This window comes from Scardinius erythrophthalmus (assembly GCF_964197995.2).
Source record: "Scardinius erythrophthalmus genome assembly, chromosome: 11".
NCBI classification, from domain to species: domain Eukaryota; kingdom Metazoa; phylum Chordata; class Actinopteri; order Cypriniformes; family Leuciscidae; genus Scardinius; species Scardinius erythrophthalmus.
In genome coordinates, this window is record NC_138231.1 from 9,105,232 (window position 1) to 9,119,586 (window position 14,355).

Here is a 14,355-nt window from a genome sequence, read left to right on the forward strand (position 1 = left end):
TAATGTATTAATAAATTTAATGTAAAAATCAATTGTCTTTCTAGGGGAGATCAGACCGTAAAATTAAAGAAAAAGACATACTAGACTTTAAGGTGTGAATGTAAATAAATGCCAGTAACTTAAGTCTAAAAATCAATTGCACACTTCACATTGTTTACAATCTTTTCAGCATTTACAGAAACTGGTCTTGCAGAATTAGAGATCCTGAATACATTCATTTATAAGCTTTCTCTTCCAAAATGAATAACATTTGGAACATATAATGCAAAAAAGGGTCATTTCATACATTTTTTATCTTTTTATTTGTTTTTCCATTATTTTATTTGTACATCCAAGTTCACAGTGTTTTCCCCTCTGGTTCACTTTTAATTTGCCCAAACAGTCATATTTAGTTTTATTTTTTAAAATGATTTTCCACTATCTCTCTGTCCCTTCAAATTAAACAGGCTGCTGTTGTGCCTTTAGGACCTCTATGTAAATGCCCTCTTTGCATGTGAAATGAGTAACAACACTGACTCACGAGCTGCAGCTTTGCTGTCGAGCCTAATATACTTAGTTTGTGCTGTCCCGGCCTTCAATAACAGCCTCTTTGCAAAGCCTGCATTACACTGTGATAGGATCACAAAACAATCTGCACTGAAATGTGATGTGAAAAAGGATTGGACTGTGGTAGGATAGGACTGCCACTGAAAAGGATGGGATATTGTTAGTTCTTCTGGTGTTTAGGAAAAGCGTCTATGCTTGGGACCCTCTTAGTATTTATCCTACATCATCACACCCCTTTTTACCTCAAGGTGACTGAGCAGACATGTCGTTTGCCCAGCAAATTTGATTTCTCATTACTGACACCTTTAAATACTGTAAAAAGATTAGAGATTCTGTGCATCTTGCTGTGAATTTCAGACAGAGCTGAATGTGGCTCATACCGTATCCAGTCAGAGTGTTTGACTTTGTAGCCATGACCTTGCAGAACTGTCTCCTGCAGTCATCCATCCAACCAGCATCTCTCTCATTTTCTTTAGACGAGGCCAAGAAAGCACTGATCTCTGACTCTGAGAAGAAATACGCAGTGTTCAAAGTCTATGACAGTTACGGCACGCACTTTGTGACTCTGACTTGTAACTGCCAACTGCTTAACTACTTGGCCTTCAAAAGTACAATATACCGACTCAAGCCAAGCAAACATTTAAAGAAACATCACTGAGACATTGAATAGGCCTTCACACACATATTGACGCATGTTCCTAAAGGAAGAGTGTTTACTAGGCGTTAAGAACCTCTGGTCTCTATTTACTGAGCTGGAAACAGCTGTCACATTGAAATAAAGATGTATCGCCGTGACAGTAAATAAGAGAAATGAGTCTGTCATAAAGAGAGAAAGTGTCCTTGAAGTTACTAGTACAAAGTAGAACCCTGTAAAACACTGAATCAAACTGTAACTGTTAAATAGGAGGATTCCTTTCATAAATTAGGGAAATAACACATCAAATGCCAAGAGCTTTAAAAGATTGTTCTTACCCTGTTTAGTGCGGAGAGTCTTGGGCACGTCAAGGATGTAAAATTTGGGCAGAGGGTAGGTAAACACCATTGGCCATGGGTAAGGGTCACTTCCCTAAGGGACAGATGGAACACTTTACATAATTATGGTACACTGTGGTGTCATGAAGAATGTCGGTAACCAAACAGACCCCATTGACTTCCATAATAGAAAAAAAAAATGTATCTATGGAAGTCAATGGGGTCCAACAACTGTCTGGCTACCAACATTCTTCAAGATATCTTCTTTTGTGTTCAACAGAAGAAAGCAACTCATACAGGTTTGGAACAACTTGAGGGTGAGTAAATGATGACAGATTTATCCTTTTTAGGTGAACAATCCCTTTAATATTTTATCAAAAAAAATATATACATTTATCAATAACTACAAACCAACCTTTGGTCTGAAACAAGCTAACCACTAGTACTGAATGACAGCTTACTTAGGGTATATTTTGTCTGACCTCCTGAGGTCACAATTTTCTAAACTTTAAGCATCTCCATTAAATGTGCCAAAACACATTTTTAATAAATATTTATTGCAGTTTCAAATCAAGAGTCTGGTTTCATTATAAAACAAATGAAAAATAAAGAATAACACATAAGGGCTTTGTTTGTCCAACACAAAAGGCTGCAGGTTTTTTTTTTTTTTTTCCCAGTCGTGATAATCACTTAAAGATGTGTTGAGTCATCAACCAGAGCCACAAACTATGTGTCATATTCAGTCATCACTCAAACTGTCACATATGCATCTATTTTTGTAACCAGACTTTGCAAATCCTCTTTACATTACAACAAAGGATCAGCAAAGCTCTATTTAGAAGAACAATATTTGTTGTTCACACCACTAAAATAATTTCTGAGACATTTGAAATACAGCACATTCTTAATAAACAACTGACAAAGCAGCAATAAACCCCTCCATGGAAATAATGTTGATATATAAATGCTGATATTTAAGACCCCATTTCTGTTTTTTAAATTCTAAACATGAGATGTAGAGGCATCTAAAACTAGATTATTAACTTGGGCACAGTTACAATGATGTAAAATTGTGCAAAAGCATCCGGTCTTCAATAACAGATTAAATCTCACTATCCATTTTCCGAACTGAATAACCAGGATGAAACAGCTTTTTATTTACAGTGTAAATAAATAATGTGTCTTGCAACCAAATTGCAAACTGTGACACTTTGCTTCAGAGGTTCTGTATCTACAACGTGACAAACTGTACACAACTGCACCCTCACCTTCTCCAGGCCTCTGCGAGGAAGTCTCCTCTCTGACGGGCCACCAACAGTGCAGATTCGAACAAGGATATGGTTTCTTTCCACAGACAGTCCATCGATGATTAATTCCCTAAGGTTGATGAGGACAGTATAAAGATTTAATGTATAGTGTTTCAACAGTATGCTCATATTGTACATCTGAGTCTTGTTGAACTATAGAGTCAGAGTTGGTCACTCACCCTTCACCTGAGGGCGGCTCTGTGACATTGTCCTTCTGACCCTGCAGCAGTAACTCGGTGAGGTTATACTGAGACTCCAGCAGAAGAAAAGAATCCAGGTTACAACACAGCACGCTCAAGAGCCTGGAAGAGCGCAGATGGGATACAGAAGTGTTTAAAAAGGAAAACAAAGAACAAGCAACATTACTTTAATTGTACATAGCTGAGAAATGGATGGATGGATGGTGCATTCAGTATCGGTGCACACTTCCATACCATAAAATTTTGACTCGATGTTTGCGTTACAACTTTTCTACATTACATTAAATTTTCAAGTTAAAGTCTTTTTAACTTTAAAATTAAAGTCATTAAAGTCTTTTTGACATTTTATGTTAAAATACTTTCTCTTACCCCAACTTAAAAATGCAGAAACAACAAGGCATTTGTAGGTAGGTGTCAATTCATTCATAAATGTAATTCTTTTTCATTATTTTTAACTTATAACTCATTAGTAGACTAATGTCTGAAGCTCAGTTGAATTTGTTCTCGGTCATTAGACATGACGTTATAGATATTATAGTGCCTTAGAAGACTGAAATCAGTTAACTTAGGATGTTCCTTCATTCAGAAATGCTGGCTGTGAAGTCAGCAGCCTTAGCCTTTGGACGCAGCCTGTTCTCTGCTAATGTGACTGTGATCACAAGGCCGAGTGGGCTATCCAAAGCATAATAACTGTCAGATGTTTGGATACGGATAATCCTAACAGCACTCAGCTCTTTAAAGTCTGTAAATTCTATAAAATATAATATGTAGTTACTGAATGATAGGAAGGTTGCAAAAAAAACAACAGATTTTTATTTTGACTAAGAAAATTAAACACCTTTACAAATCAGATGCATAATAATGCTGGTTAACCTCCTTTGTCTTTAATTTTTTAAATGGGCCTAATGCTTAGTCTCAAATCTGACACAAGGGGGCGATTTATCTATACACAACTGTGATATTGTAACATCTACAGATAAATACTTGAGCTGAAGGACTTCGAAACACACCTCAGATGACCGAGGGTATGAACTACATGCTGATATTTCACAAACGGGCCATGTTCCATGTAAACACAAGAGTGTGGGACTGGTCATATAGCATGTGGATCTCTCCACAAATACAAGAGTCAAAGTTTTGTCATTTCCCACATACCCACACCCAGGAAATTCTGTTTCTTTATGTGCCTGTTCACCTCTTGAGCCCTGCCATCCCAACAGCCAGACATCTATTACTGAGTCACTTTATCAAATGACAGATTTGCTGCACTGTCTGGCTGGTTATTGCAATCGTTACTCCATAGAATGTCATCCATTTGAACTTCTAAGTTGAAATCATAGTTTTAGAGTTTCTTTAAGAGTTGGTATCTTAGATAAGGACACAAGAATTCAAAAGACTGAACATTGACTAATTTCTGTTATTGAGTTAAGAGTTTGTTTGGTAAGCTTTTGTACACTGTGTGCTGATCAAACATTGTGTGACTGTTTTCATGGTCTTCTAGGATGACTTAACATTAAGGCTCAGGGTGTGGTCAGATTTACTTTTGTTCCGCAAATTTTCACAGGCAATTTTTTAATAGGAATCCCACCCGATCAGGGATTCCGCGTGAGGGTGAAAGATTTCTCAAGCAGACCATCATCGGGGCTCGTTTGACATGCAACCATTTGACCCTTTTCACATTTCCAGGTTTCTCAGAAGCGGAAGTTGTCATAGTTGTCAATAGTAGTAAATGAGAGACTACATTAAATATATTTTGTTTCCACTTGCTAAAATAGCAAAAGAAAAAACTCCACAATAGTGTTTTCACAACTTTCAGAAAGAGGAGTTTTACATGGGCAACCACACACATTTTCTTCAGAAGGTACTAATTGGTAGTTTCTCCTTATTTATCTTTATTAACTTTATTAACATGAACTGTTACGGATAGATAATGATTAAAATAATGCATTTCTATATTTTTACCAGAATATGCCTGAGGATCTCACTCTTTTCTATGCCACAACTTACATCTTGACTTTATTAAGGGAAATGCAGCAAACCTAACATGACAGCAACAAATAAACAGTACTTGGTTTCATCATCACAATTGTTCTTTGGATTGCCAAAGGCAACTTCCTCTGCACTGAGGCAAAATGCCATATAAAGATTTAGATTCAGGCGGAATAAGACAAACACACGCTAAGAAACTCACAGGAAGACAGAATGTTTATTTAAAAACTCAATCAGAATTGACACATCTTAGCAGTCATGTATGGATTAAAATGATTTAACACACTTTTTCATATCTATAAATGTTTACGCTCAAATAGAACCTAATCTCCTGCCATACTCCCACTCTGGTTCTGGACTTGGAAAAACGATGCCACATGCAAATAATAACTAATAACTAACCATTTATCACATAGTTAGAAGAAGTTAAAAGGGAGGAGAAAAAAGCGTCCTATATCCTTTGCTGTCAAAGGCTGTTCATCCAATTGACCTCTACAGTATTTTGGCACTAACCTAACTAGGCAGATGCCAAAATGGGTAGGTTGCTTTAACATTTTCTCAACCGTGAAAAGCATCAATAAAACGACACAAGATAAAATAAAACACAATAAAATAAATAGTTCACTTGCAGTGAGCATAAACATTGTTTGCGCCAACAACACTGTGTATTGTGGGGTGAATTATTAGCTGCTGAGAGTGTGAAACCACTGAATATACATCTGTAAATTGATGGTCTGTTCATGCAATATTAATACATGATTTTTATTACCACCTTGTTCTTAATACTCAACTATTTTGCCCTTTTCAGAAACCTAGATTAAAGTCTCTAAAAAATTAAATGTGGAGGGTTACGTTATGTTATACTCATAATGATAATATTGACATAATCCTTTTTAATATAAATACCACCGGTGGGGGAAATAACTGGCACAGCACTATGCATCTATGTAAATGTGATCTCAAGCTGCGGCAAGTGATCTAAAGTGCTGAACCAATTCTGTTTCTGATAGCTGCTAAAAAATATAAAAACTAATTTATTTTTAAACCACGGTAATTCATTTATATGTGAACAAAATGCATCAAAAGTGTTCCTTTTTAATAAGTAGATGGATTACACCAGTCAATTCTAGTTCCTTTGAGATCCCGAGAACTCTTTCACATCCTGGTATCACCCTGTCTGGCATTAATTCAGGATAATCATAGCACAGAGAACACAAAGAGCTGAATCAATCAGCCATTGATCCCCAGAGAAGAATGAACGGAGAAAAAAGGCTAATCAGATAATAAACCTCTATAAGGACCCTCTATCACTTCTGTGCTCTTCCTGTCCATTTACTGGTAGAGAGAAGTGAACTATTGATCTTACCTCAGGCCAAACGTGTGGGACTGCTCGTAGTTGAAAAGGGAGTGAACCTTCGCATCAGAGTTAATAATGATGAGGCGGTCAATCAGGTCCTGACGGGAAGAGTCAGTGAGTCATTATCAAAAATGCATGATTTCAAAATAAGTGTGACAAAGACCAGAGCGAGTTCAAAGACACACCAGTCAAAGTGTGCCCTCCAATGATCATGATTTGAACTGCAAATGAAGAAAATCTGAGCTGCTAAATTTCATATTAAACAACTCTGAGAGTTTTACTTGTCTCTTCATCAATACTGTTTTATCAGCAGACACAACTTAGATATGATTTAGTCTTGTGTAGCCAAGAACCACCAACTTAGACTGGAAGACACCTTCTGGCCATGTACAGTAACCAACCACAGTTCATTTTGTTTTTATGTACTATTTAAAAACAAATAATGATAAATCAGTCCCCTATGAATGGTTGTACAAATATATAGGAAAATGGAGGGAAATGTGTAGAGACTCTGTTAAATGATTCGTTAATATACATACTATCATTGCAAAATTTAGAGTCAGTAATATTTTTTAATATTTTTTTAATATGCTCACCAAGGCTGCATTTATTTGATTAAAAATACAGTAAAAACAGTGCTATTGTAAAATATGATGACACTTTAAATTCAAATTATTACATATTTGAATTGATTTTCATGCATTAATGTATTTAAATTTTTTCATTATTCCTGTGATGCAAAGCTGAATTTTCAGGGGTCATTACTGCTGTGATTAGAAATAATTTTAAAATGCTGATTTGGCACATAAGAAACATTTCTTATTAAGAAATGTTATTATTACCACAGTTGAAAACAGTTGTGCTGCTTAAACTTTGAGGAAAAAAAGTGATTTCTTGATGAATAGAAAGACCAAAAAATATTTTTTTTAAATAGAAATTTTTCGAACAATATAAAATTACTGTCTTTTTTGATCAATTTAATTCATCCTTGCTAAAAAAGAAAGAAAGTTTTATTCATTCAGAATAAAACAACCCTGTATATAATGTATATACTGCTCATACAGCTCACGGAAAAATTCCTACTTTTATACTGTTTGTATTGAGAAATCACTCAATACAAGTTAGTTATGTGAACAATAGGCATCAGAAGATCAGTGAACAGACTGTGGGCGGAGACTAGACATATATAGGCCAGTTTGGGTTTGTCTATTATACTCACTAAAACTGATGTGGCCATCTCTCTCAAATTGTACTCTGTCTTATTAGGAAGCGCTCGATGTCCCAGCAGCTCCCACACAGCGTGAGGTGAAGAAAGCAGATTGACTAGAGACAGGAAGGACTACACACACACACAAAACTCACTCAAAGTCATTCAGAAATATATCACCCATATTTGGGGTCAAAACAATATCAAAAAGTATTTCGATATTTAGTGTTCGTCCTTAATGGTTTATTCAAAACAAAATGAAAAAGGTCTGCTTTCATAATCTTTTATTAAATGTAATAATTTGCAACTGGATAATGTTAACCAGGTAAAATGGGTTGTGAATGTAATTTCATATTAACTTTAATGTGGTTGGTGGGTCATTGTGCGCACTGTTGCATTTATTTATGGAATTATTCAGTGTAGCTTTTGTAGGCAGACTGTGGAAATTGTCAAATCGAAGCCTTATCCATAGAATCTCAATGAAGCATAGCTTTTGCTTCCAAATAACTATAAATAGCAAACCATTTCTGAATATTAATTGCAAGATAAATGATAGGGGAGTCAGAACCTTGAGGCAGCTCCTGTCAATAGGGTCCATTGGAGTAGATTTCGGATGGACCACCCTCACATCTTCTCGACCACACTCCAAGGCTGACCACAGCTCCACCACGATTGTCTGGAAAAATCCTGCGAATCCACTCAAAGTTCAACTCCTTCAACAGCCTGAAAACCTAGTTTCCATGTTAAAACATTTCCCTTGTGCAACGTCGTCTCAGTGACTAATGGCGTGCGTGATCAATAGTACCAGGAAATGTAATGATTGCAGAAACACTAACAATGTAATTCAGTATTTTTTTTAACATGACCTTTGCTGTCTGAAGCTGTAAGGAGAAAATATGGAAGATGATGTTCTTAACATCATCATAACATCATGAGAACATCAATAACATGATGTTCTTAATATATATGAAATTGGTCATAAATAATACTTCTATCTACCTGAGCTTTGCAAGGCCACAATGCCTGGGGCTGTGGAAGCCACCTGGGTCACCATCACACCATAACCAAACTTCTCACACCTGCTGACCTAAGATAAGAGAAAGAATGGAGGAAATACACATCATTCAAATTCCAGAGTCTGGAAATATGTAATATCTAACGCAAAACAATTAAAATAAATGTCCCCAATGGCAAGCGAGTAGACTCAAGTAATGAAAACCTGTGCATAAATGTACACAACAAATTGATTTTATATACATTTTGTCTACTGTTCACAAGGGTATTATTCTATTCTATTCTATTCTATTCTATTCTATTCTATTCTATTCTATTCTATTCTATTCTATTCTGAAAAGTTATGGTGGCCACCATATTGAGATCATATGACCACAATTTTTGGGTGACCTATCCTTTTAATATAAGTATCTCTAGCCACTAATATTCTTTATCAGAATAAAATGCTTTTGAAAGTGGCATCTGATTATATCACCTGTAGTTTTTTGGTGAATCTTGAGAACATGTAGGCGACGCACTCGTTAATGGCTCCAGTCTGTTGGAGGAGCAGCAGTCCTTTTGGTGTGGCAGCAAAGTTCAGCAGGTTGTCCAACAGCATCTCTTCCCAGGCCACACTGTAGAACCAGGATAAAAGATTCAGGAAGAGAGTTCATTATTTCTTGTTCTTGTTGATTCATTCCCACGAAACAGCATTGGCAGGCCAAGCTCGAGTTTAGCACAGAAACAAACAGCTTGTGCAGGAACAGGGGATCACTGGAGGCATGATGGAGAGATACTCACACGCTCTGCAGCTCCTGGGAAGCCAGCACTGGGGGAGCTCCAGGAACAGGAGTGGGAACTCTCTCTGACATTGAGCTTGTCTGTGGGGGAAGAGAATTCGCTGTCAGGCTGGACTGCTACACGGCATTCAAACCCATTGGCTAAATAATGAGACGACATGTTGAATGCAATGTTGATTCCTCACACCGTTCGAACTCAGCCTTTTTGAAGGCAGGGGAACCCCCGGGAGGTTTCATTAATGATGGCGCAGCACTTTACTGCTGCTTCTATATTCAACAAATCCTCTTCACACAGCCCAGAGATTGGACGTTCAGCATTTCTTCCAACATTAATACTGTTTTGCCTGGGGAACAGACACTGCAGGCTCTAAAGCAGCAGTTCAGAATAAGCTAAAAAGGCTTGATTTTGGCTGTGAGAGGACTGATAATAGCAAAAAATAATTTTTCAGTAAGGTCAGTAAGATTTTTTTAAAAGAAATAATACTTTAAATTGATCAAAAGTGACAGTAAAGACATTTTTATTTTTTAGAAAAGATGTCTATTTCATATAACATTTAACATTGATAATAATAAGAAATGTTTCTTGCACCAAATCAGCATATTAGAATGATTTCTCAAGGATCATGTGACACTGAAGACTGAAGTAATGATGCTGAAAATTCAGCTTTGCCATCACAGGAATAAATTACACTTTTTAAATATATTCAAATAGAAAACAGTTATTTTTAAATTGTAATAATATTTCACAATTATTAATGTTTTTATAATCAAATAAATGCAGCCTTCCTTGGTAAGTGTAAACTTATTTCAAATCATTTTTAAAAAGTATTTCTGACCCAAAATGTTTAAACGGTAATATATTTGGCGGTATGAGACAGGGACTGGTCAGATTCCCAGACAAAAATTCATCAGACACATCTTTTCATAAAACATTACAACACCAACGATGGACATACAAGTTATTTTATCTATGATTAAAGGATTACTAATTAAAGTTACCAAATTTCTGTGGCACTGACCTCATGACACTCCTACAACCACAGACATAAGATTAGTTAGATGACTAAAATAAGATGATGCAATTCTGGCTTTTATATAATCATTGATAGGATGATTAAGATAAAACTTACACTAAATGTGAGCTTTTACCTTTTTATTGCTTTACGTTTGAATATATATATACAGTATATAATAGTATATAATATAATTTCATGTATATAACATTCATAATAAATGTAGCTGCAAGCAGCAATTATCGGGGTTCAAGCATTTTAAGGCCTTTTGCGCTCATGTATAAAACAATATTATGATTTATTTAGCAAGCATTTAACCACTTAAATCATAGAAGAAAAAATCTAGCGCAAAGACCCGACAAACCATTCGCAAGCTTCTGTGATCATCTCTCCGTGTGCCAAAGGTTGCCAACCCCTGTTCTATGGCATAGCGGTAAAAGATCTGGGCTTGTAACTGAAGGACAAGGTCATCACAATTTTATATTTACTTTATTGTTAGTCTGGATAAAACAGCCAGCTAAAGAGTACATTGGTAATAACTGAACTAGTGAGGCTAATGTGTATAAAGCTCACCGTTCTCCAGGCTTTAGCGATGCACTCATGCAGTGTGTATGGCCGTAGAACTTGCAGCCCCTCGCAGGTGTTGTACATCTGCCGACAGACGAAGATAAAGGCCCCGCTCACGGCAGTAGAAATCTCCAGCTCACTGAACACATGCAGCTCTTTTGCCAATAGCCTCTGAGTAAACTGCACAACCACATGTGCAGCTGAAATACTGTGGAAATATACAGCACAACATATTAGTACCGTGTTATTCCAATTTGATAAAATATTAAAGTGCCTGGATCTGTGAATGTTATTTTAGAATGATTTTAACTGCTGGATTAGTGTGGTCAAATGATTGGTGGTATAGCGTAGTGGATAACAACATGGGCAATTCTATTCTATATTTTTCAACTTATTTTAAAGAGTAGGTGCAGACATTTGTAACTTGAATGTGCAAGGCTTCTGGTATCATCGGTTTCCAATTATTTTAGTTGTACAGACACAGTCTGTTATGTTGCTTGATATTGCAAACTGGTATTTGTTATCATATTATTTGTATTTATTATCGTAATCATAAACACACTGGTTTGTAGCGCAAAAAGTTACACCCTTTACTGCACTTTGTTATTCTTCTAGTTATTTACCTATAGTAGCTACTGTAATAAAATCGGAATTCCCAAAGCTTACTTTCGCATTGCAAAATAAGGTGGATTCTATTTTAGTGGCATTCATCTTTTGTTTCTTTTACAGAGTATGTTACAACTCATTTCACTAAAGACACTGGTGTCAAAGGGTCCTTTCTTTTATTAAGAAGCTCATCTTTCATTCTATGCATGATGATATATATGGCGCAAGTGCTGACAAGCTCGAGATGACACTAGCAGGAAGAAAAAATAATGAATGTAACCTGAGAGCAAAATTAGATTTACTTACCTTTCACCCTCGGCCGAGACGAGATTTCTGTCATAAAGCAGGAGTGATAAACCTCGTTCAGTGGTAGCGATCCTCGCCAGGGTGTCTGCTATGTGAGTCAGGGCACTTTCTAGGGAATTTAATTTGGGCTGCAACAAAAGACAAATTGAAAATGCTTGGGGCGAACAGTATAATGCATATAAAATGCTGCAGATGAGGTCTCTGATGAGATGTTATATAAAAGCTTACAGTTTTATTTCAGGATTTAAATTAACAGGCTTCTTCTGTAGTGAAACTGTAAAAATATTCTGTTGATTTTGAAATTTTGTAATGGTTGTACTGTACAAACCCTGAAAAAAGTTATGTATGTATTGTATTGTAGTATGTTACTATATGTTTTTTTAAATAAATAAATAAATACAATTATGTAAAAAAAGAAACAAATCATCATAGAATTAATGTCAAAAACAACAACATATTAACATAAAACTACCCACATTAGCATGCCTATTCAGTATTCAGGAACTTCCCCCGCTATAATGGACGAGAATGTTCACTATTTGTGAAGATAAATCAAACAAATAAATTCAATGAAAAGAAGTAAAATATTACTAGCCTGACAGCGTCAGACTTCGTACTTCCGCTCAATTTCATTTCGCTTCTGTACTCAGTCTGAGACAGCATAATAGCTTTCCGTTTTCCTCCGGCCTGAAAACAGCCGGCCAATCAACAAACAGAGGGTGGGCTGAGAGCTGTGATGACGTAGACACTGACTGTACCGTGGATGCGTAGATTTACTTCACATAATCTGCAAAAGTCGTTCACAGCCATGTTCACATCGGTATTTCGCTCGATGGTTTTGTTTTCGCATCATACATGTGTTTACAGTGGAAGTTAGATGCGGCTGAGCATGCGCATAACACACGCCATAACCAAACGTTATGTGATTGGCTTACGGATAACCAATGATTTTAAACTTCAGACAAGCGCCCCCCCGCGAGAAAGAAAACGCTTTTCTATTATGCCATTCCAGACTCTGTCTACGAAGCAAAGCGAAGTAGCAGAGTATGGTATTACCAGGCTAAAATATTACAAGTAGGAGTAGTAGAAAGGGCCCCTGTAGTGAAGCAGAATTCACATTTCATAATTATGTCTAGACTCTTGATAACACATGTGCTGATGGAAGTGTTCATGTTCAGCTGACCAGCTTTCCTTTAAGCAGGGTGATAACGGGAGCCAGCAGAGTCTCTATAACAGGGATTTGGTAGAGACACTCCACAGCACACTCAGTGCGGTCACACAGGGTCCTTAACACCTCCATCACAAGATGAGTGGGAGACAGGGAGTCTAGAGAATACACAAACACAGACATACATACCTGTAATAACTCGTTGGGAGCTTTAAGACCCCTCTGTCGGCCTTTAGTTTTACTGCAGATCTCAGTTAATGAATGATTTAAAGCGCAGCAAAACATGTCCGACAAAGACAAACCAAGAGAAAAATAGTATTTCTTCCAGTGTAAAAAAAAAAGTCTACCTCTTTTAAAAAAGATGTTATGTGCCTTAATAAGTGATTTGTGATTTACGCTACCAGGTTAAAGCCTGGTTCACCTGAAAATGAGAATTCTGTTATAATTTACTCCAAATTCGTATGACTTTCTTTCCTCTGTGGAACGCAAAATGAGAAATGTTGAATAATCTGATGGTCACTTTTTAGCGCAATTTTCCACCGGACAAAATTGCGCTTGTTAACTCATGCGCACCAATCTTGCACTTCAATCTACTCCTCAACCAGACCACCTAGGACTTCGGGTTTTCGGCATTATGTTAAGGAAGGTCTAATCTCGGGAACGCACAAAAAAAATCCAGGAAAAGATTTACTATCTCTTAGTGTTGTGATCCCATGAGGTGAGAAAATTGCTCTAAAACACTCACTGAGTTTTTATTACTTGTTTAAGTCATACAGGCTTGGAACAACATGAGAGTGAGAAAATAACAATTTTTTATATTTATTTTGGCGAACTACAGTTTCCCTTTAAATAAGCATCCAAATCAATAATCAGCTCCACATAATAAGATAATCACTGGAACTGTATAAAGTGCAGTACTGTAAGTTTTCTAGATAAGATTGAATCATTTATCCTCCCAAGGAAGTGAGTAAGTTCATTAACCTGAGGAAGACATAATAGGCCCTTGTTCTAATACAGTTGTGTCACGGTGAGAAGGATGATCTGGCACACCCATATTAGCACTAACATTTACATAATGTTAGTGCTAATCATTAAAAAAATCCCACACTTAGACGCACTCTTTATGGGCAGGCGTGGTTGAGTTTCTGATGTAGAGTTAATCAGAGTTTATCACTTTGGTACTCTTATGACGCACCTGCATGTGGTGTCTCACCACAGGATGGTTTTGGGTGTTGGTATATGATATTGATCAGAATCACAACCAAGTCAGTCAAAGTTACCGGATCTGAAAAAGGCCACAAGTTTAACACGTTGAGATCATTTA

General features: G+C 36.6%; 1 protein-coding gene across 2 annotated transcripts in view; it reads right to left on the minus strand.

Annotated features, from left to right (window-relative positions):
- tbc1d32 (TBC1 domain family, member 32) overlaps positions 1-14,355 on the minus strand; it is a 38,835-nt gene that overhangs the window by 16,501 nt on the left and 7,979 nt on the right. For both annotated transcript variants that reach the window (XM_081379488.1, XM_081379489.1), the window contains exons 14-27: positions 14,227-14,316; positions 13,047-13,189; positions 11,864-11,991; positions 10,958-11,159; positions 9,373-9,452; positions 9,068-9,206; positions 8,578-8,665; positions 8,147-8,265; positions 7,591-7,710; positions 6,381-6,469; positions 3,005-3,127; positions 2,787-2,895; positions 1,519-1,612; positions 927-1,052 (exon numbers count right to left, since the gene is read on the minus strand). In XM_081379488.1, the coding sequence (XP_081235614.1) occupies positions 927-1,052; positions 1,519-1,612; positions 2,787-2,895; positions 3,005-3,127; positions 6,381-6,469; positions 7,591-7,710; positions 8,147-8,265; positions 8,578-8,665; positions 9,068-9,206; positions 9,373-9,452; positions 10,958-11,159; positions 11,864-11,991; positions 13,047-13,189; positions 14,227-14,316 (1,650 nt within the window). The remainder of the gene's footprint in view (positions 1-926; positions 1,053-1,518; positions 1,613-2,786; positions 2,896-3,004; positions 3,128-6,380; positions 6,470-7,590; positions 7,711-8,146; positions 8,266-8,577; positions 8,666-9,067; positions 9,207-9,372; positions 9,453-10,957; positions 11,160-11,863; positions 11,992-13,046; positions 13,190-14,226; positions 14,317-14,355) is intronic.